The sequence below is a fragment of the Stegodyphus dumicola genome, chromosome X1 (assembly GCF_044657685.1).
Source record: "Stegodyphus dumicola isolate Sdum_Otavi_A_Nest chromosome X1, ASM4465768v1".
In the NCBI taxonomy this organism is placed as follows: Eukaryota; Metazoa; Arthropoda; class Arachnida; order Araneae; family Eresidae; genus Stegodyphus; species Stegodyphus dumicola.
In genome coordinates, this window is record NC_140780.1 from 154,281,840 (window position 1) to 154,305,659 (window position 23,820).

A 23,820-nucleotide genomic window follows, 5' to 3' on the forward strand; every position below is an offset into this window, starting at 1 on the left:
AAAAAGCAAAAAATTCTGAAAAAGATTCCAAACATTCATTAAACCCCTTCTCCAGAGAAGATAATTACCAATCAGCTAAATTGAAAGTATCAGTATCATCTTAACAGGTACCCTATGTTGTTGACCAAATTAAACAGGTTTATAACTGCTTAAATATTAAGTGCTTAAAGAAATATCATTTGCAAGTTCCACAACGTAACTAGTATTAATTGCATGTTTCTTTATAAAAATTTAGTTCAGTTAACAAGTAAATGGATAGCTGTGGGCGCACGGTGTAACAGTAAAACAAATGAATGAGTATCTACAAGTAGCACAGATTTCACGTACAGTTGCATCTTTACAATGAAGAATGCCCTCGTTGTTGTTAGGTTGAAATCCCACACAGACCAGTTCATTCTGCGGTCAATTCTATTATATTTGAATTGCACTCTCGCTTTTCTTATTAGTATATTTTGCGCATATGAGTGCATATTCCTTGAGTGCTTCTCGACTAATCGCCTTGGGCGCATCTTGGTATTTGAAGGAGTAACCATATGATGTGAGAGCAGTTCGATATTACTTCGAAGATTTGAACTTTATACTCTAATTTGCTTATTAAAATAGATCAAAGTTACCTTCTAGAATGACAGGATTAGGAGTCACAGACTAATTTTCTCTAAATACAGAACAATACGCAGTTTCAAAATTATAATCATTGCTTCGTCTACTTTAAGTTAAGGCTTATTTTTGACATCAACATTTCATGATTTTACGAGACAATATGCCTTAGGCAATGTACCTTATGACCAGTATGTGTCAAATGTCACAGAAAAATAATGTCAAATTTTAAATCTAAAGTTGATTTTTGAACTGAAGTTTTAAAAATAATAAAAGCATATTTACTTGTTTGAAACCTTGGTACATTAATCTAATTTCTTTTCTTGTAAACTTGGTCGTCTTACATAGGGCATCCAAGCGTTCGGGTTTATATCTGGTCACGAACAGTTCCACATCTTCAAGATCATTGTCTAAATTAAAAAAGAACATTTTGTAAAACAGCAATTTTAAACAGAAAAATATTGTAGCATATATATCACACTTCTACGAAAATACGTCAAACATTACCTAAAATCCGTATCATTATATGAAACTAATACGAGATGCGGCGTTGTTGTTGCTTTAAGGATTATGAACATTTTTTCCAATGTAATTAATTATCAGATGTCTATTAAACTGACACCTTTTTAGCATTATCATAACGTTGTACATATTTATGAGAAATATATGAGTTAAAATTATTTGTTATAGTTGATTATGGCAAAGCGCATTAGGGCTATCTGCCTAAGGGAGGGATACTTTCATGAAGGACCTTCTAAGTGAAACTAGCTCTTATACACGGTACACATCAAGAAAACCACGGAAAAGCCCATGGTTTTTCCGTGGTTTTGCAGCCAACCCGTTCGTCTGGAATCGAACTGAGGTCGGAACCATTAATGTTCAGCAATTTTACCGCTGGGCCGTGGGTGAGCTGAGCCCAAATGTCTGGAAACAGAATGTTTGATGCTGGCAACACACTCTATGCCCATAAAGCAAACAAGTTTAGCTATAACATTCTAAGCGTCTGTATTTCCGTTAAACATGATGAAAACCTTATGCAGCCAACCTATTTAAAAGCTAAGAGTAGAACCCAGGATAAAATTCCAAAGAGCGCTATGCAGTTTTAAAAAACCAAAATTTTTCAATTTAGCTAAGCATTTATTAGTTCAAAGTGTAATTCTGTTGCACATTACATTTTTGGGAAGGTAACGATGACATTTTATTTTATTTCCCTATGGTAAAACATTTTTAACTATTATTACACTTATTTCAAACTATTTAATCTTTGGAATTTTCTTTCATATTATGAAAAATTATATCTTATGATACTAGGTCATTTTCAGATTCCACTTGAGGCCCAGTGTATCAGTATTTCACCTTTTTAATGGAAGATTATAGCACACATGCTGGTTAGATTTCTTAACGTTTGAAAAGCAAATGCCTGTAATTCTTAGTTATGAGCAGATTCTCCGATGAGATTACAACCAAGTAAATCATCCAGTGTCAAGTTACTCGAAACTAATGTTTAAACAAAAATAATCAGCAAATGGAACCTAGCTGTGCATTATTCAGTTGTTAGAGCAGATGTTGTGAGTAAATGGGTCTTGACTGTAAGTTCCAGCCTGAATCATTCTGAGAATAGGATGCCGTTACCAAGCCACAACGGCATAAAAGGTGCACCTTGTCATCTCAGAGTCAAAGAAATCAGACGACAACTGAGAGCGAAAGTAATCAAAATCCGTCGAGTGTCGTCCTTAATTGGAAATCCTTAAGTGAGATCATTAAGCAAAAACGAATACATATCCATGAATTGGAAATCCATCTAACAAATCTAGGGAATGTAAATTTACTAAATTTTTCAGTTACTAGTAAATTGGTAAAAATGTTAATTAAAATTAATTCGTCAGTAATTTACTCTTCATTTAATCTTTCTTTGCGAAAACATTATTAAAATGTAAGATTAAATATTACAAACATATATATTTATTCAAAATATATTTAGGCAATACAAAATATATGTGAAAAAGGTTCGATTTGAACGCAAAATTAAATTTAAAGCAATGCATCATATGTATGTAAAATATAAAATCTAGTTTTCATTTAATAAATTAATAGCCCTTTAACTCCTGCCTTCATTCTAAAAATGACAGAGCAATAAATTTTCTAACTGAACGAAACATTCTAACTGAACGAACATTTCTAACTGAACGAAAAATATACGTCAGCTAATCTGTTTTGCGCACTTAATTGATGAAGTCCGAACCCAATACCTGTACATTAAACTGCCATGCGATCTGAAATGAAATGCGGTATAAAAGCTTAATTGCATCGCAGCTTTCCCTCTTCTGCTTCCAGAAGCTTGTGTCGCCTTGCCGCTATCCAAAGTTTACTTATTTTCGACCTTTAAGAAGATATAATCTGTGCAAAATTAGGGGGCAAATATCACACCTACTGTGATAATGTGCATTATCCAGGAATAAAAATATTTGGGGAATTTAAGCCATATCTGCAAGTTTTTTGGTTTACACATCCATCTTTCTAACTACGCAATCAGGTTGTCTTCAGGTTATGATAAGAGAACCACATCTAATCCGTTGCAACTTACTTCTACCAAGTCATCTTATTGCAATAATAACACTGTCTTATTACAATAATGAAGCATCTATATACAGTATATGATCATTTTAAATAGTTATGTATAAGTATATATATTTAATATAACGTATATGTGCCTATATAGATATACATATAATATAATTATTAAAAGACTAGAAAATAGTCAAAGTTTAATTGCCAGTTTACAATTTCTTTCCTATGAAGGTCCTAACCATTTTGTATCTCGAAGAGAGTCGTACCCAAAGGTTGTACAAGTAAAAAATACAAATATTGATACTATACTGAAAGCACTACACAATAAAATAAGCAATAAAAATGATAATGAAGGAAAAATGAAGCATTAATCCTGAGTTTAATGCTTCAGGCAGAACTTATCAAGGGAAAAATGTTTTGAAGCCCTAAACCAAGTTGATTAATGAGTTCCGAATACATGTTTCGTTCCTCTGATACATTTGAGATTCTGTACCGTGATTTTCGAAATAAATGTTGAATTTAATTTAGCTTTCAATGTCTCTCAATGCTTTTCCTTGCATGCATTTGCAACCCCTAAAACAGCAAAATTACAGTACTTAAGAAGAAACACACAAAAAAATACAATGAAGATTCAAATATACATATGAAGATTCAAATTAAAAGCACAAAAATGTTTAGGAAAGAACCTGAAAATCTAAAAAGCTAAAAAAGCCTAAAAAGGCCAAACGAACCAATTACAACCGTATACAATTAGGGGAAACCCTGATCAAAAAAATTAACAAATTAAAATGGTCAGTATTTAAAACCTAAAAAAAGGCGGCTCGAATGCGTATTAAATTAGCTTTTATCCGAATCGAAAAAAAAAAAAAAAACGGATAAATTTTGAAACAAAAAGCTGCTGACACATACATATGTATATCATATATATTTTTAATACATATATACATATAATATGTATATATGTATTAAAAATAATGTGTGTTTTAAATTTAATATATTAATAATTACAAATTATTTATATATAAATAATTTAGTAGCATAACATGAATTATACGTCAATCGGTCGTTTTAAGGAAAACACTGAAAAAATTCTCATCTTATGGGTAGAATTAAATATTTTTAGTCATAAATTCTTTCTAAACAGTACGAGCAAAAATTATACTTTGTCTAAACTGTAGTCTCCTTACTTAAAATCTAATTCGTATGCAAAATAGTCCAGCTGTTGAAAGATTTCTGTTGGGTATTAACATTGTCGATCTGGTAGAAATTAGCAAGTCATACTTTGTTTTAAAATTTTTTTCATCATATTTGTTTACAAAAAATATTCCATTTCCTTTTCGCAGCCTACTTTGATTCATTTATTATCAGAGTTGATTTTCACAAGGGATACAGCAATTTTGATCTGAAGCTTTTCCATCATTGATATCGATGAAATATCCATGAAAGTTGGATCAGAAAAAATTTGAAATGAGTATCATACGTTAATTATCGCAAGTATAGTTTGTTTTTATATATGTGTTCAATTAACCTCAGGGATTTCTTCGTAATTGTAGTTTTAGTTGATTTAATAATAATTCCATAATTTTTTGCATGCCAAATTTTGAGGTGAGAATCAAAAACATATTTTAGAGCATCAGAATAAGTATTTCGTCTTTTTTTATATATTGCTTTGAAATATTCTTAATTCATTACTTAAAAGTGAATTTTCATATATATTAGTATTTCAGTCATGAATTTCAGTGTAATATCAGCTTTAATTTTCATTGCCTGTAAAATTTATATTAGACATAAATTGTTTGGAAGTCTATTTGACACATGGGCAGCGGAATTAAAAAGACATACTGGTATATGTTATATATACTCAGTTTATAGCTTCCTAGTTAAATGTACTTGCTCAGAACTAACGATTGTTATATGAAACTATATATCACATCGGCTAATTTCCGCCTAAGAATTAACCAAAATTAAAATGCAATTCTTATAATAACCAAATTAAAATTTTACTGATGTGTCTGCACTGCAGAATCTTCTCGTAGCAGGTAAAATGCGTAACTCTAATTTTCTAACTTAACAAATCAAACTTAGCCGACGTGAGAGCTTGTAAATGTGCTTCACCTGATGATCAGCTAACAATTATAAATTCAGAAAATATCATGTACTGCTTGAAGCTCCCATTTAGATCACCAGTAAAAGGTTATTCAAATTTATCTGGCAGAAAGGATGCGGAGTGAGGCAGTCACATTTCACTCCAGCGCCAATTATTGCAAACTATTATTATCTATTATCACTTATCATGCAGTAATTATATATTTTCCTAATCTACATTTTGTTTAATAGATTTACTTTTTTCTTTCTTGAGTGAGCTTTTTTGTAAACAAATTAAGAAACCATGAATAAAACTTTAAAACTTATTAATAACTTACAAATTGAAGATGTTTATAGAATACTTCTTATCCGGAAATGGCAGCTATTTATATAGAGCTCTCGTTATGAAGCAATTAAATGTATTAGTCTCAATCTTCAATTTTGTGTCCGTTTACTTTTGTATCGAATCACTTTTGAAACAAAGAATGCTATCGCCATCAATTCTTATTTCTATACATCATTTTTAACGAAATAATGTAGCAAATATCAATAATATACCGAATATAAAAATGTATTTCAATAATTAACATTCTATTGGGAATTCTAAAGATATGATGATTTTAACGATTTCGTACTATGGTTGGATTTTATGTGGCGCAAGTAAAAAGCAATGTTCAATAACAAATCTAAAATGTTAAATAAAAAAAAATTGTCAGCTTATTAAGAAAACTGAACATTGATATCACAAATTGAGAAAACACTGGAAAAGTTTATTGGTTTATTTAATTACGGGAAAGCACACGAGAGCTATCTACCTAAGCGGAGGGATGCCTTCGTGAACTTTCTAAGGGAAACTGGCTAGCACATATGTACCACATGGGGAAACCCACGAAAACACAAATGCAGCTAGCCCGTTCAACGAGATTCGAACCCCGGACCGAAATACCAGTGTTCAGCGTCTTTCCCGGTCGGCCGCTGGTGGGCCCAAGCCTGAAAAAATAATTGTATGGCAATACTTAACACTTTATTGGGAATTCTAATGATATGCTATTTTAAAATTTTGTGTTAGGCATGTCATTATTAAGTTGTGAATTCAAAACACTCTCTGATCCGAGAAGATAGTACAATAAATGAGATAATTTTAAATCAAAACATGAGAATGGATGTGTACAAACACCATGCATAATTATCATTGACTATTATATGGGAGAGTAGAATAATAAATTTTTTAAATTAGAAAATTTTTAGATTCTATGCTTTGAGTTCTAGATTGAGGCAAGTTTAACGAAAGGTAAGTACATGCAAGGCGAATAAACGCTGCAGAGATCATTATTGCTTCTTTGACTCCGTTGGATTCCTTTCTCCTTCCTCTAGGGTTATATGTTTTTAGGCAACAACAGCACAGGTACTACCACTCTGTTATTGGAAATCAACTCTAAACTTCACTGGAATTAAATCATAGAAGAATCTTCGATAATGAATGGTATTATATATTATGTAAAACAATAGTGCATTGAAAAAATGTATTACATATTAATTAGCACTAAAATCACTTAGCGTAATAATGTCCCCGGGTTATAATCGCGTATTAAAACAAGCACAAAGAGTTAAAGTTAGGTTAAACTATCTGAATATGCCAAAGCACACGTAGGCTATATGCCTAAAGTCAAATATGTCATCATGGAGGACATTCTTAAGGAAACCAGCTTGTATTCACATTACACAGACAAAACTACAAAAACCAACATGCAATCAGCCCGTTCCTCTCGAATAGAACCTAGGTCGAACTCTCAGTATTTAGTCGTCTTAATTATTTGGCCACTGGTGTAGCGAAAGTGCTAAGAAATCATGGAATTAATGCACTTTCTTAGTTTTAAAAATTTCTTACTGCGATAGAGCAAAAATAACTAAGCTAAATCACTTATTTCTTTTTCAAATTGAAGATCAAGAATTTTCTAATGGTTTATTTAATGATCATGACTACTTTTTGTCTCAATCGTTCATCTTCCGAAACAAATTCAAAATCTGAGAAATGTTTGATATTCTACAACGAAGATTATTAATGAAGTATGTGAAGTTCGAAAAACCTTCGTTAACTTGGTGAGAAATGACTATAAATTTTGGATGGGAAGCGTAAAACGCTCCAAAACTATTTCCCTAATGGAGAGTTTATAAATGGTTCTCAGCATTTAGTTTTATCAAATAGAGGCTTTTGTACCAAGAAGGTAAAAGGGAAATTCTTTAAGATAGGTTTGTAAAATTCAAAACGAAAAAAATATTTTTCATACGTTACTTATTCTTTACTTTTAACGCACTAATGTAGATAACGGTTATCGTACTCCGCATGTGTTAGAAAAATGAACGTCACGCCGAGGTAACTCAAAAATGCAGAAAATTATTTATTAGATAGCCGTACCTTTTATCACAACATCGAAATTTTGCTGCACAAAAGTGGTTATCGTCATGAGAGATTTTTAAATGTGTTAACAACATTCCAGACATAATTCAAAACATTTGTTAGTTTCCCTTAGAAAGTCCTCCACGAAGGCATCCCTCCCCTTAGGCTTTTAGTGTGCTTTGCCGTAATTAAATAAACCAAACCAATCAAAACATTTGTTAATAACTTAGCCGTAAGTTGTTGGTCAAATTAAATAATATAAAATATTCATCCTATATCATAATAATAATTTAAGCTTTTTCATGGTTCTCTTTCAACACATCTGTCTGAATAAACTACTCATTATTTTATAGTTTGCTTTATTCCTAGCAAAATGAAACTTATTCGTATTCCTTGGTTACAGACAAAAAATCAAATATAGGAATATTTACTTGCGGACCAGCTTTCTTAATAAATGTTAACTAAAAATGCGCTGCAACCACTACTAATATTGATTCTGACTGCAAGGAAGATGATATTAATTGAAAAAAGATATTATTTTAATCAATGTACCGTCTTTCAGATCAGTTGCTTGAAATAATTGTACTAAAATAAAATGTGCACCAATTAATGTTTTATTTCTTGCACTTAGTTATACACTTTTTCATTCATAACAATTTTAATTGTGATTGGGAAAATTTCTGCTTAGATTATGCATGCATCTCTTAGTGTTAAGAAAAATGCTTTAAAAAGTTCTTTACTTAAGGTCACCTTAAAATTAGACCCATATCTCAGTTGGACTGGACAAAGCTTATTTATTATTTTGTATCCTTAAATAGTGGCAGCTTGCGGTTAAGTAATTAATTATGGTAGAAATTCTGAAGCCAACCAGTTGGCCTTAAAGGCAGAGTATATGTGTTTAAGTACATGCCCTTAAGGGCAGAGTAATGTGTGTTTTACAGCTACAGATTTTGGACACACACATTTTATAATATCATCATGTCAAATATATTATAAAAGTCAAACAACAAAAATCAGCATTCTATTTTCAAATTTTTCAGGACTAATTTCGATGTTCTATGAACCGAACCAGCTGCCTCAGTTGCCAAAGTGCAAAGTAGTTCAGCTGCCAAATTAAAAAAATCAGCTTATTATGTTGATTTTTGTTGTTTGACTTCTAAAATAATAATTATTCGTTGTGTTATTTTAACCTAAATTATATCAACTTTGTATTTAAAATATTCAATATATTTTAAATTAAAAAAACAATTGAGTTCTAAAAAAACATTTATAATGCTGCTTGCTATTAGCTTTTAAAGTTTTGTGTAGTTTTTGTATTACATTACATGACAATATTACATTATATCTTATATATAAATTACAGTATATCTGTATAACAGATTGTGAGTCCGACAGATATTTCATTTTTGTTAAGAATCAGGCCTTTTGTCTCAGATAAACTAAGTTTCCATCAATATTTCATTTTCTGCTAAGTCATGCGCATAATTCACACGTACACTGTTTAAAAAAAAAATAAAAGATGTTGCTCCAAATATCCTAAAGTTTGAACAAAGTATGACACACAGTGCATATAGATTGAGAAAAACCTTTTTCGGAAAAAAATGCTTGTACATTATATATTGTAGAGACATTAAGTATTTTTTTAAAGCAGGAGAGATGAAAAATGAGCCATACCCTCGCCGGGACTCGAACCACGGAACTCTCGACTATGCGCCGAGCCTACTAACCATTACACCACGAAGGCATACTAAGAAGGCGGGAGAAATACCTTATATACTCCCATTTATAAAGGGCGACTGGGGATTAGAGGATTCAATCGCCAAATCCTAGTGATGGAGAAACATCATCCGCTACCCTTTTAGTTCGGGCGCCACTGCAGAGACACTAGGTAGTTTTTGAAAGCAGAAAAGATAAAAAAGGAGCAATGCCATCACCGGGACTCGAACCACGGACCTCTCGATTACTCGTCGAACGTGCTGACTACTACACCTCGAAGGCATGCTAAGGAGGCGGGAGAAATACCTTATAATATAACACTTATTGATAAGATGCCCAGATTATCATACACTGCAAATTTACAGCAGCAATAAATTATCATTATATTCTTATTTAAGTATTTTAAACTCATAATATTAAATATGTTAGATGTAAATAAACTACCTAAAGCTGTCATATGCTCGAGTATATATATATATATATAGACAGAGAGAGAGAAAGAATACACAGAAACAAACCAGTTTATTGATTTTGTTCATTAAAATCTTAAAACGCTCCTGAACCACATATTTACCTTCATTTTTAATATTAACACTATCTTTTAAATTATTACGAATTAATTTTTTTAACTTCTATTTTTTTCTTATCAACTGAGCTTCTTTTTAATTTAATCTAGCTTTTTTTTATGGTCATGCTTTTGTACGTTTTGAGTAGAAAAGCGAGTTTCTTTCTTCTTAATATATGCTTATTGCATATAAGAAACCAAAATTAAATTTACTAACACTTAATATTTCCGATTTTTCTTGTTTCTTTTTCGAGACAAAATTTCCTTTTTGGCATTTATTTATTTTTTTTTAATCCGTCTGTAAGTATCGTAGTTCAAAGGATCCTAAATCTTTGTTTACAAACTTAAATGCTATTAAGTTCTTAAAAAATTGGAACTTTGGGAATGCAGTAATTTAAATAGGCTGCAGTTAATGCATTGAATATTGCCTATTGACGTGGAAAATATCCAAAATTTCGGTAGATTTTTACTGATTTAAACTTCCATTATCGCTTTAAGAGAGTTGTCTTCTTGAGCATCTTCTGCAGGGAACTGGGCAATATTACAGACATAAGTCCCATAAAAATGCAGTTATAAGATAAAATGTTTCCGCAAATACAGTGGCATGAATGCAACCCGGGCAACTTTACAACATCCGCCGGTTTTCATTCACTCAGCAGATCGTAGGCAATAGAATTAAATGGACTTGACAAGAACACCGCTCGAATGCACACGGTCTTCAGCGCCTAGTGCACAAAATACCAGCGGAAAGTCTCTTAATGACATTCCTCTGAAGGGAGATGTCATATAAGAAAATTTTCTTTTCTGTGTTCTTGGGTTTTACTGTTTCACGTTTATATGCTCATCACTTCGAATGGGATCATGCAACCCCGGAGAGTAATCCACCAGACATTATCTCGCGAGGACTGGATGCTTTTACTCTGCGGTAGAGGACTGCTAACCCTACGGCTCTAAAATTTGCCTCACAGCATTATTGTCCTCCTCGCAGAATATTGCTGCGCCACCTCCGCAGGGGGGCCGTCAGAACAGACTGCTACAAACGCATGATGAATATGATATTCGTAAGGCTATTAACAGCGATGCATAAGTCCTCACAGGCCACACAGTCTTGTGCTAATCACCGAATAAATGAGATCACTGATGGTCCTGCGTTCAGATAGAAATTATTGGCTGTAAGTTTAGGACTTAACACGGACAGTTACGGTATTGCAAATCTAAGATACATGAAACTGCATAACAGGTAGATAACTCAACATTTAGAATACATATCATATATTATGCCACTTTCAGGCTAACTTCACAAAACACTATTGAACAATTTATCATGGTACCATTAATATTACTTACTCTATTGAATGAAGCAATCATGATAATAGAATTTAACAAGGTAATAATTATAGTACAATTGAAGTGAAGACTGAATTCCACTGTAACAATGAGCAGCAAAAAGAAATAAGGGCTATACATAGCTGCAGAGTGTTTATAAATGCAATTACAATTGAGCAAAGAAAAAAGAGAAAGAGAGAGAACAGGTATGCAGGTATAATGAAGTTAGTATTGGGCAATATAAAAAATCTCCGCGGTTTTTTGCCACTAGATGGTGTTGATGCCTTTATATCTGGCACCACTCACCCGATTGTCTCAAACGAACATGAGCTTAAGAAGTGACATTCAGCTTCCATTGCTTGTGAAGATAGTTTTCTTATTCGTTGCTCGTGTAAAAAGTTACATTGATTTGAAAATGAGTGAAATACGCTATGTGAATAAATACGCTATGTAATGCTTTTTTACTATAAAAAAGATATAAAAGCTGCAAAAACATGGCGAAAAATTTGTGAAGTGTACAGTGAGAATGTTGTGAGTGAATGAAGGATCCAGGAGTGGTTTGCTCGATTTCATTAAGGAAATTTTGATGTTAAATAATTCATTCGGCCCTGTACTGCGCACAACTCGACCGTTTGAACAAAGCAATCGAGAAAGAGAGACCAGAATTGGCCAACAGAAAGGGAGTTGTGTTCCATTATGACAATGCGCGGTCAAACATCTCTCGGAACAAATTGATGGAACTTTGTCGGGAAGTTTTGATGCATCCACCGTATAGCCCGGACATTGCACCGTCTGACTACCATTTGGTTTGGTCTCTGCAAAACACTTTTGATAGTAAAAAATTGACCAACCGAAGCGCCGCTGAAAATCATTTGGCCAAATTTTCGACGATAAACCGCAGAAATTCTACACCGATGGGATTATGAAACTACCCGAAAAATGGCGAAAAGGTCATATATAATAATGGTTAATGTACGCTTGATTAAAATTGATTTTCAATAAAGAACATTTCTGTTAAAAAATTTACGAATAAACCGTGGAGACTTTTTATATTGCCCAATAGTTATACTACTAATGATAATTTGTGTAATGAGGCTTACTATTGTGCTTCTGCTTTGCAGAGTGTCATCACATAGTCTTACAAATCGTTGAGACTAACGATGTTCTGAGAAAAAGGTGTGCCTAGCTACTTAGTTCATTTCCGATCGAGCAAGATGCCAAGTTTTTGGCTACCCTGTTGTGCCCACTGAACTGGGTATGGCGGCATGGCCCACAATTTTTTCAACAAAAGATGAATGATCCCAGGTTAGACATAACAGCTTCTACAAACGACCTTTATGTAAAGAAATTGCGAATTATTGTTAACGCTTCATTGATATTGATTGCAGATAACGATGTTTTAGGCAATCTCCTGAACTTGACTAATAATTATTTGAAATTAATCAGAGTTTTAAGTTTTGTCTTCAGGTTCATACGTTATACAAGAAACCCAGCTGCGCAGCACAGAGGCACAACGTCAGAAGAATTATATAATGCTCTAGATATTCTAATTATCAGAATTTTGGTAATGTTTTCTTTTTTCGGAAACTGCTTTCCTTTAAACAGGAACATTTATTGCGTCAAAAATTAAATAAAACAGCGGATGGCACTGATTTTAAATAAACACGTTATGGTAAACAGTTATTCTTGTTTGAGTGCCAATCGCCTAATAATAGCGGTGACGAATTATTGTTCACCACCTTTTAGTTATGGCGCCACTGTAAATTTATTATGGTTTTTTTTTTTTTTTTTTTTTTTTTTTTTTTTAAAGCAGCAAACAAGAGAAATGAGAAATGCCCTCGTCGGGACTGGAAACTTTACCTCTGCGTGTGCTGCTATTACACCGCGAAGCCATACTAGAAAGAAGGAGAAAATACCTTTTAACATATTTATTCCGAAATGCTGAGACATTTAAACGTCGGGGGGGAGATATTGATCATTATACTGTTCTTTTGTTTAAAGTAAAAAGTAATCTTTTCAAAATTCGCAACGGTAGTATAAAAGTCTAAGCATGCAACGGTACCTGGTGTTTTACTATTATTATTGTAGTTTCAAGTATCGTCTGCTTTGTAGGTAGAAATTTTATAAAATAAATTAGTTCTTAGTTTTTCTTTTTCTAGTAACATTGTGTTCCTCTTAATTTGTAACGGTGTTTCCGTAATACGCAGTTAAATGTTAATGTAGAGGTCTGAAGTTAAGTGGAACATAAACTGAATATTAAAATTCACAGAAGCTCACACTAGTCTCTATTTCGGTGATTAAAGGGGGTGGTTGCCTGGGGTTTTCTAATTTCGAGCTCGAACAATACAATTATGATTTAACTTTTCTTAACAATATCCTTCGAGAAGCCTTCTCTGAAGTAGACATCCTTGAAATGTTTCCCTATAACTAACCAAACAATTAACTGAAATCGATTATAGACTAATGACTGTATCTTGAAAAAATGTTGAATAGAGCCGAATATTTGTTAATTTAATGGTATACTAATACCTTACCTGCATATTTATATTTCATAAACGGTTCTTAAATGAGAACATGCCCATGTGAGGGTATTTTTTGAACATAAGATGCATACAATTAAATTCTTGATATCAATGAATCCCATTGCTTAGCACAAAAACTCAGCATAAACAAAAATGCTATATATAATAATAAGCATTATTTTAAAGAATATTACTGTCTTTAAAATTCAGAAGAAGAGTTGTCATTTCTTCGTGTAAATTATAAAAAGAATTTTATTATCGTTAACTAGAACACACTGACATTTTCCCCTTCAGAATGAAAGGAACACCACGTCTCTTAATATGTTTTTCTACCAATCAGTTTAACTTCCATATTTCTATTTATCATTCACCATTTTCTTAAACTTTGAAATGAAAAACTGCAAATAACTTTTGTAGTAAAACAATTAAATTCAAGTGTAAATTCCAAATTGCTTCTCAGATCTGTTACGGCTTCACACTATACCTAGATTAACGGGTTTTAAAAAGGACATCAAAACTTTTATTAATTTCCTTTATCAATCAGATAAATGCATTTATATGATGGTTATTTAAATTTTAAAATATGAGCCTATTTCTTTAAAATGGGTGCACGAGACTGAATGTCTCTAAGACAATCATTTTTTGTAGTTTTACCGTATCCAAGAAAAAGCACGAAAACTAACTACGTTGCTCTTTCGCCTTGTCTCCTAGATATTGATCTTTAAAAATTTCTCCAGTTCGAGTACTGTAAAATGGCTATGTTATAAATCAAAATTAGTTTATCTGAATTAGATGCGAAGTTTATGATCGATGAGGGCTGTTTTGCTTTTAAAAGATCTTTCTTTGTCTTATAAAAGTCTATGGGAAACACACTGGTGTTTACAAACGGGAGATCCAAAATGTTGGAGTCGTGGAAAAGATTTTAGCACTTATGCTGAGGAAAATAAGGTATAGGGTAAAAGGTGAAACTTAATTACTCAGCTCCCGACGGGTTTTTATCGTTTTAAGAGCACACTCATTTGTTAGCAGCTAATGAAGTCTAGGTCAGTGTTACTTAACATTCGATAAAAAAGAATAATGTTTGTAAGTATAATGCTTCACATTTAAAGCGACTAGTTTTGAGTACTCGACTAGTTTAAATATTACGTCAGAATACATCAGAAATTACGCCAGGTAAGATGTTATTATCTCTTAACATAAAGGCTTAGAACTACAAGACAATATTATATCTCAATGAAAAATGAACCAACAGAAATGAGGTAAATACAGTTGACAGATATGTGTTTTAGACTCGCTTTTTAAATGAAATCAGTCATGTATATTTTTGTATCAAAATTATGAGTTAGGGTTCATATCTTTTATCTTTCGAGTATTTAAATCAGCTAGTTCGTTGCAAACATTATGTATAGAGCGTCTATTATAATGTATAACGCAGTATGATGCGTTCTGGCCAGTTTTGCTTAAACACTTTTTTTCCGTAATATAAAAATTTACCCTCTTATTAATACGTTTAGACAACCTAATAAATGTTATTTTATTACATTTTTAATAGCAAGTATGTAGAGAACACGAAAATATTCTATAGCATGACTTGTATGATCATATTTCTTATGCATTCAAGTTACAGATACTTTATGCATTGAAGTACAATGCATTAAGTACAGAAATATACTTTCATGCATTCTTCAGCCATTTTCGTAAAGTTATAAACAAAGCATAAAAAGGTGCCAAACTGACAGTGAAAATATTATTCTATTCTTATTTATTTCTTGAAACATTTTGGACATCAGAAAACGCTTAGATAACGCGAAGTGAAGGTAAAATTTAACCATACTTAAACACCGATTGCTTTCAGAAGTTAAAAAAAATAAATTTTAGAAATCTTGTGTCTCGTTTCATTTCTTTTGAATCTTCCTCGTCATCCCTTTGATGAATTTCGAAAATGAAAGCTCAGCTGCTAGCTAGTAATAAAGCTTGTTCGTCAACTGGGAAACACGAGGAAAGTTGGGACTGTGTTTTGAAAATTTAATTTTAATGATTTTTGCAGAACAGAGTTCATTTTTCTATTCACTGATGTTAAGTTCCATCACATAACTTAAATTTATGTCAAAGATGTTTCTGACCAAATTATTCTAAAAACACAATTTTGTTTCCCGATTGAGAATTCAGGTATTCAATTGTTGAATAAATAAACCGATCTGCAGACTCCCAAAACTAGTTATAATGAATTTCTAGTCTGAAAGAAAGATTTTAATATGTTGACATCATAAATAAGTATTTAAGAATCAACGAAAACTTCGCAGAACTTGCTTTAGTTTTTACCTTGAAAGTCATAGATAAAACAATTCATTTAATAAAGAAAGACGTTTAACAGAATGCAAGAAAAAGTAACTAGGTTGTGGTGTTGCGTGGCCCCCAACTTGCCCGCAACAATAGTAGTGACTACTATGAACTGGAAAGTACACAAACTCTTAAGAAGGGTTTAACTCCCGTTTTATTCCACTTTAGAAGTTACAGATGCGTTCACTTGACGCTCACAAACTACGCCGACCTGGCGGTAAAATAAAAATAAGAAAGTGCAACTAAAAATGAATAATAACAAGTCACTACCTACGAGGCTCTCTAAACGTGACTAACTTAACCGCGTTCTAAGACACAGCTGAGATTTCAGCAAACTTTCTGAATAAAAAGTTGAAAGATTCAACTAACTACCGAAGCAAGCACACAGGCCAAAACGCGCGGTTCTTAAATTTCTACCTAGCAACCTTCACGCTCGTGAATCAAGAAAGCACACCTACAAACTCGTTTCCCTTCTATTTACTCAAAATACTTCTGCTGAAAATTTGAATACTTTGCGCGTTCTACTAAAATTTACATACTCTGGCATTGGCAATTCAAGGGGAAAGTAAGGCTTGACAGGAAAGATAGCTTAAACTTAAAATAAATGTTTGTTAAAATAAATATAAAACCTACATTTGCCGCTGCCAGAATTTGGTAAACTTGGAAGAAGGTCCTAGAAACGACCTGTTGAAAATTTTCCATATTCTGAACTAAAATTCAAGAGGCTCGTTTACATAAAACAAACTTTTTTCTGAAAAATTAGAATACATTTCTGTCGATACATCATTTTACCATCTCTTCTTATAGGAACCTTTCCTGGACTTCAGCAAGCAATCTGTTCTCTTCCTTCCAGCATCTGGAAGGAATAAGTATCAGTATCTTCTAAATACATTATAATTTACACTTCCTTAACACTGAATAACTAAGTTTAAATAACTAAGTTTTCGTTTTTGATCGTTTTATTTTCCTTAATTACTGCTTAATTCACATTCATTCAAGTATTCAAACATGAATTTAACTTTACCCTGGTTCTCCACCATGTGTGGTGGTCATGTGTGGTGTCAAACGGGAATATTCGTGTTTTAGTATTACAACACTTACCCTAACCACAATGATTTGTTAGAATTCCAACAACCAAATAGACACACCTTAATCGACATACTACAACTCGATGAGCTATGTTTAACATTCTTAAAATTCAAGTGTAGGTGGAGAACCCTACAAAACACATTCATTCTAATTTCCCCCTTATTCATCTTTAGACATGCAGGCTTTCGCTCTAAAGCATGATTTTATCTACAGTTTAATACTTAACTTTGAATTCATTTCTTTCGAGTATTTACTTTTAGCATCTAAAATTTTATGCTTCTAGACTAAATTCTACTTTTACATAACTTTCAAGTATTTACGTATATTTACAAAATTCTAATACATATGATTTTTACAATGAATAAGATAAAAATAAAATTTTTAGTTCACGCTTTCTTCGCCAAGCTGGCGGCACTGAAACTAAATTTCTCATTAATACAAGAATACGAAGTTATTTTACTTTCGGCCAAATTTTGGCTTTAACATAACAGAATTAGTCTTTCGACCAACAGGAACTGCTTGTTCTTAGATTTTATACTTAAAGAAAATAATTCTTTTGCCTTAGCTTAATAAAGTAAAACAAAACTAAGTCTCAAGCGAGACAAATTGACTTCCGTCAAAACATAGAACTTCGTATTTACGCATAACATTTCGGAACAAAAGAAATAAATGTATAGATTTTAACTTATCTTTGAGTTTTCGATGACTGGAACTCCGACATCCTCTTCCGGCAGAACTGCTCCCACATTATGGAATTCATCGAAGTCAGTCGTCTCCTTTGTGTCCTTCGAGTTTCATCCATGTTGATATTTCTTTTTCGCCCTCTGCATGCTGGCCTCTTGGAGTGGTAGTCGTCGGGTTGCTGTCTTTTTCGTTTTTTCCCCTGGGCGGCTGGTCTTGGCGGCCTCCGGTTTGAAATCGTGCTTGAAATTCTCCTGTTGGTGGTGGTCTTTTCGTTCCTCCTGCTGTCGTTTTGTTGTCGTGAACGGCGGCCTTGTTTGCACCTGACACTCTGGCCCTGGAAGCGTTCTCCTCGATGCAGAATTTCTGCTGCGATACGTTGTAACTGGTCTTTTCCTCTTTACCAAAGATTCTTTACACGGCGGCGTTGCTTTCTTGTATTTCTTAAATGCTGGAGTCTGAACATTTTCTTTTCTTCTTTTCGGGACCGTAGCATGACTTGTAGAAGGGCTAAGTTCCTCTTCTGTTCTCTGCTTCTTGGGTGGTGGAGCGGGTGACGTTACTTCTGGACCTTCCACTTCTTTTGCGCTTGAGTCATGCAAGAAACTTTTAAGGATTTTAAAATCATTTTGATTATAATATTTCTTCACCTGGTCGGGACTTGCTTTACAGAATTCCCCTCTCTCGTTCTTAAGGTACAATATGACTCCCTTGATTTCCTGAATTACGTAGGGGCCTTCAAATTTTGGAGCTAACTTTGCAGTAAAATTGTCTGGGGCACTTGATAAAGAAAATTTCCGCTTTAACACTTTATCCCCAACTTTAAAATCTGCTTCACGGCGTTTTCTATCATAGTACAATTTCTGTCTATTTCTTGCCGTATGAGAACGTTTAACCGCCTGATCAATGAGTTTTTGTACATCTTTTTGTTTAAATTCTTGCTCTCTTTGCTGCACAAAGAATAATTTATCTAGTGGCGTAATTAACTTCCGTCCTAAAAATAATTCTGCTGGAGTTTTCCCCGTAGTATCGTCATTTGCTGTTCTTAAAGCATAAGCTAACTCATTTATGTAGCCATCCCAGCGCTTGTGATGTGTGCTAACATAACTTCGAATTATTTTTACAATATTTTTATTAACTCTTTCTGCGATGTTTGCCTGTGGTCTATACGGAACCATTTTGATATGGTGTATGCCAAGTCCAGTGCATATGTTTTGAAATATTTGGCTAACGAATTGTTTACCGTTATCGCTAATGACTTTTATCGGTGCACCGTATTTTAAAATGTATCTGTGTAAGAATGCATCTGCGACTGTTTTGATTGACGCGCGTTTAAGTGGAACAATTTCAGTCCATTTTGAAAAATGATCTACAATTAGTAAAAGAAAAGGATTTTTGTTTAACTCACTCTGGGGGAAAGGATTAAGAACATCTATGCCTAAAATTTCATTCGGAAATGTAACGCATATGCTATTTAAGTACCCGGCCGCGCTGTAATTAATATCATTTATTAACTGACATTGATTGCAGGACCGGACAGACGCAGTTACTATTTTGTATAATTGCGGAAAATATACCGTCTCACGTACCCGTTTTAAAGTCTTCTTACCCCTAAATGACCCGCTGTTTTCGCGTCGTGTAATTCCTTCAAAATGCTTAATCGAAACGAGGCTGGGATGACTGGTTTGTATTCGAAATTTTCGTTTGTTGTTTTCGTATAAAATTATAAATTATCCATTATTTCATATTTTTCTGCTCTATTTCTTATCGCATCGATATCTGTGTGTTCAAAGCTTTCGGGGTCTTTCAAATACGCATAGATACTTCCAAATTCAGGATCAGCTTTCAATTCAGCAATAATTGTTTCTCTAGAATCTAAAATTTTTGAAGTCAACACAGCGCATTTGAGTTCATTGCCTTCATCGTCCAGTTTTATACGATATAGTGCATCAGCAACATTGTTTTCCTTACCCGGTTTATATTTAATTATGAGGTTATACTCTTGAAGTTTTAAAGCCCATCTTATTAACCTGGGCGTTAGGTTTTTCCCCGAGTAAAATCTACCAACAGCCGTATGATCCGAAAAGACTGTTACTGGCGCTTTTATGAACGACCGATAATGAGAACATAACCCAAGGAAAGAAGAAAGTTTCTTGGCGGTGTTGGGAGGTGGGAAATTCTTGATGGCTTTTATTTTTGAATCCTGAGTTTCTATACCCTTTTGCGAAATTTTATAACCCAGATATTTAAGTTCTTTAGTTGCGAACTTGCATTTTGATGCGTTAATTGTAAGATCGGCCTTTTTTAATAATTTAAAATCCTCTTCTAAGTATTTAATATGTTGTTCCAACGTACTACTCGTTATAATTATATCATCTAGACAGATTAAAGTCGATTTTCCTAGGACAGGCTTTAGAACAATATCCATAGCTCTCTGGAATATCGACGGTGCCCCACACAACCCAAAGGGCATGCGTAAAAATGCATAAGTGCCCGATTTTGTTATAAACGCGGTTTTATGTATGTCTTCGGGTCTCATAGCTATTTGATAGTAGCCAGACGTAAAGTCCAACGTAGTCATGTATTTCGTAGACTTAATCTTACTAATAATTTCCTCTATAACCAGCAAAGGTTAAACTGGGAACTTAGTAACACTATTAAGCTTTCTGTAATCGATAGCAAACCTCCAAGCCCTTTTATCCGAAGGAGGAAACACATTCGTTTTCCTACATAGTACGGGTGAACTCACGTACTCACTATTTGTGGGCGTTATTATCTGGTTCTCTAATATTTCCTGTGTTCTTCGACAATTTGCTCTTTCTGCTTATCATACCGGTAAGGTTTAGTTCTACAGGGTTTGTCGGCAGTTAACTGTATATCATGCGTAACAATTTGACAGTTACCAGGCCGTTCTGAAACCAAGTTCGAAAAAGTACTCACCGCTTGCTGGATGGCTTGGCTTTCATGGTCATTCAAATGGCTAAGGTCGACTTGCGGTTGTTCTACTGGCTCCACCACCCACCGATCCATTTTCAGCATAATAGAATTTTCCTGAAAATTCAGTTTGGCCTTCGCGACTTTTAAAAACTCCATACCTAAACTAAGTGGACTTTGCAAATTTTTTACCACAAAAATTAATACTTTAAGGCTGCCATTTTTAACCTGTGTTTGTAATGATAATTTGCCAATACATTGACAAGATTGTCTTTGCGCTGCTATGATTTCTGTGTTTTTATTTTTAAATAATCGTAACCTATTAAAATTCTTCTTAAAAAATGTATCACTCATAAAGTTACCTTCTGCCAATGTATCGATGAGGGCTTCTACTGGTACATCGCCAACCAGGACTTGTATAATCGGTAATTGTGAGTTCTTTACGACGACCGTATTTAGGTATCTTCTTGAGGGTTTTTTCGGAACTTCCGAGGTCTAGACCTTCGCTTTTACAGGCCCCTCTACTCGTTTAAAGCTTTTCTTTCAACTTCTGCCTTCTGGGTACGCGGACGGTTGTTTTCAAATTTTCGTTTTGGGCCTTGACCTTCGAGCTTCGATGAGTTAGCTTGATAGCTCTTTCCCCCATAAGAGCGATTTGTGTTTCTGGTCTGTTCAGTTGAGGATTGCCTTCGGAGACCTTGAGAATACGATACCCCTCTAGCTTTTTCCGCTATTCTGCGATTTTGGAACTTGACCGCCAACTCGAAGAGTTCCTGCAATGTGCTTGGGTTTCGAATTTCGAAGTAATCTTGAACAGCAGGTAGCAATCTTGGTAAGATTATTTTAATAATCTCCGCGTTTTCTTCCCATACAGCATATCCGTCAGCTTAATTTTTCGCAGAATAAAGTCCGTCAATTCTTTTATATTCCGTTGATAAAAACTATATAGTTCGGCTTCTAGCTTTGCTCGGTCTTTCACTATGGGGAAGGCCTTTAATAATGATTTTTTGAAATTTTCAAAGGTATATGTTTGGCCTCCGAATTCCCCTAATAAAAATTTACCTATATTCTTCCACCATAGTGAGGCCTGTCCTCTTAGTGCAGATGTGGCAATGGCAACTTTTTGTCTTTCAGGCACAGGGTATAGTTGGAAATGATTTTCGAGACCTTCTAAGAATATCGCCACCGAATTTTTTCCGTCGAAATTGACGTTTGGCTTGATTGATGCTCTCATCGTCTGGACCAGGTATCCAAATCCTTCCATTTGACTCGCCATTTCTTGTTGTTGGACTTGTCCAGGAGCTTCCATCCAGTTTTCGGCCATTTCAGTTCGAAAAGTGTTCGGGCGCCAATGTGGTGTTGCGTGGCCCCAACTTGCCCGCAACAATAGTAGTGACTGCTATGAACTGGAAATTACACAAACTTATAAGAAGGGTTTAACTCCCTTTTTATTCCACTTTAGAAGTTACAGATGCGTTCACTTGACGCTCACAAACTACGCCGACCCGGCGGTTAAATAAAAATAAGAAAGTACAACTAAAAATGAATAATAACAAGTCACTACCTACGAGGCTCTCAAAACGTGACTAACTTAACCGCGTTCTAAGATACAGCTGAGATTTCAGCAAACTTTCTGAATAAAAAGTTGAAAGATTCAACTAACTGCCGAAGCAAGCACACAGACCGAAACGCGCGGTTCTTAAATTTCTACTTAGCAATCTTCACGCTCGTGAATCAAGAAAGCAAACCTACAAACTCGTTTCCCTTCTATTTAACTCAAAATACTTCTGCTGAAAATTTGAATACTTTGCGTTTTCTACTAAAATTTACATACTCTGGCATTGGCAATTCCAGGGGAAAGTAAGGCTTGACAGGAAAGATAGCTTAAACTTAAAATAAATGTTAGTTAAAATAAATATAAACCCTACAAGGTTTCCAAATAATTAAAGTGTTAATTAATAATTTTAATTAGGATTATTTATTTTTTAAACATTTTCAGTCAATACTACAAAATTGAAAATGGAGTACATGTATACAGAAGAATCTGCTTAAGCAGGTTCTTCCCGAAGTTCGATTAAGGTAATTCAGTAATTTCAATAATTCTTGTGCACGAACTCTGTAATTAGAAGTGCCTTTAGTGAAACAAATTATACTTATCAGGCAGAGATATTTCTTGCGTTATTTTACTTTCGGAATGAGTTGCAGTGTGAGATCGTTAAACAAAAAAATATAAAGGAATGATTGAATATTAAGTATGAAAACGTAAAATCAACAATGAAAATCGATACGATTCTACATGTTTCAGCATTAATTCATTCTTGTAAATCATAATTTAATCTTTTTATTTTAAGAATTTTAGGAAACTTGTCAGTGCAGCTAGAAACTTCAAACATAAACAAAATCTAGAAGACATACGACTTAGAATTGAATATAACATTATAGGTTTATCTTGAAATCTTCCTTCTAATTCCTTATTCAAAAGGCCAAAAATAGATTGAAATAATTTATGTTTACTTAACAGTTATTATATTTCTTTTAAAAAAGTTAAAAACATTGTTTTTATGTATTTTAAAGGCTTTGCAAAAAAATAATTCATCATCTTGTATAATGATAAAAGAGACATTTTTGCTACACTAAAGGAAAGTTATTGCCTCCTGTTTTATGTTTGAAAGGCAAGCTTGCAAACTGATATCTCTCAGCCTGGTACTAAAGCTACGAAATAAATGGTTTTGAAGAGTCCTTAATTCCCCACCGCAAAGGCGGCACACTTGCTCGTTATACATGTGTCGGGAATGGCGGAATTCATCTTCGGGAGGTTAAACTAATACGAACATCTATGCCTTCATCGGAATTCTGACCCGGGCCTAAAAATGTGTCAAGTCGGAACCGCGAATCACCATACGAATACAGCGGCGTATTCTTAATGGTATTGAAACATTTAGAAATTTTGTTTCAACAACAGAATAACTGGACAAAGTGAAGATTTCCTTTTTTCAGTT

The 23,820-nt window shown here is 33.7% G+C and overlaps 1 protein-coding gene across 1 annotated transcript in view; it reads right to left on the bottom strand.

The window, feature by feature from the left end:
* The window catches only part of LOC118190740 (Kv channel-interacting protein 4-like), a 445,497-nt gene that overhangs the window by 114,993 nt on the left and 306,684 nt on the right, over positions 1-23,820 (bottom strand). The window contains exon 2 of the mRNA XM_085807168.1: positions 883-1,007. Coding sequence (XP_085663294.1) covers positions 883-1,007 — 125 coding nt within the window. The remainder of the gene's footprint in view (positions 1-882; positions 1,008-23,820) is intronic.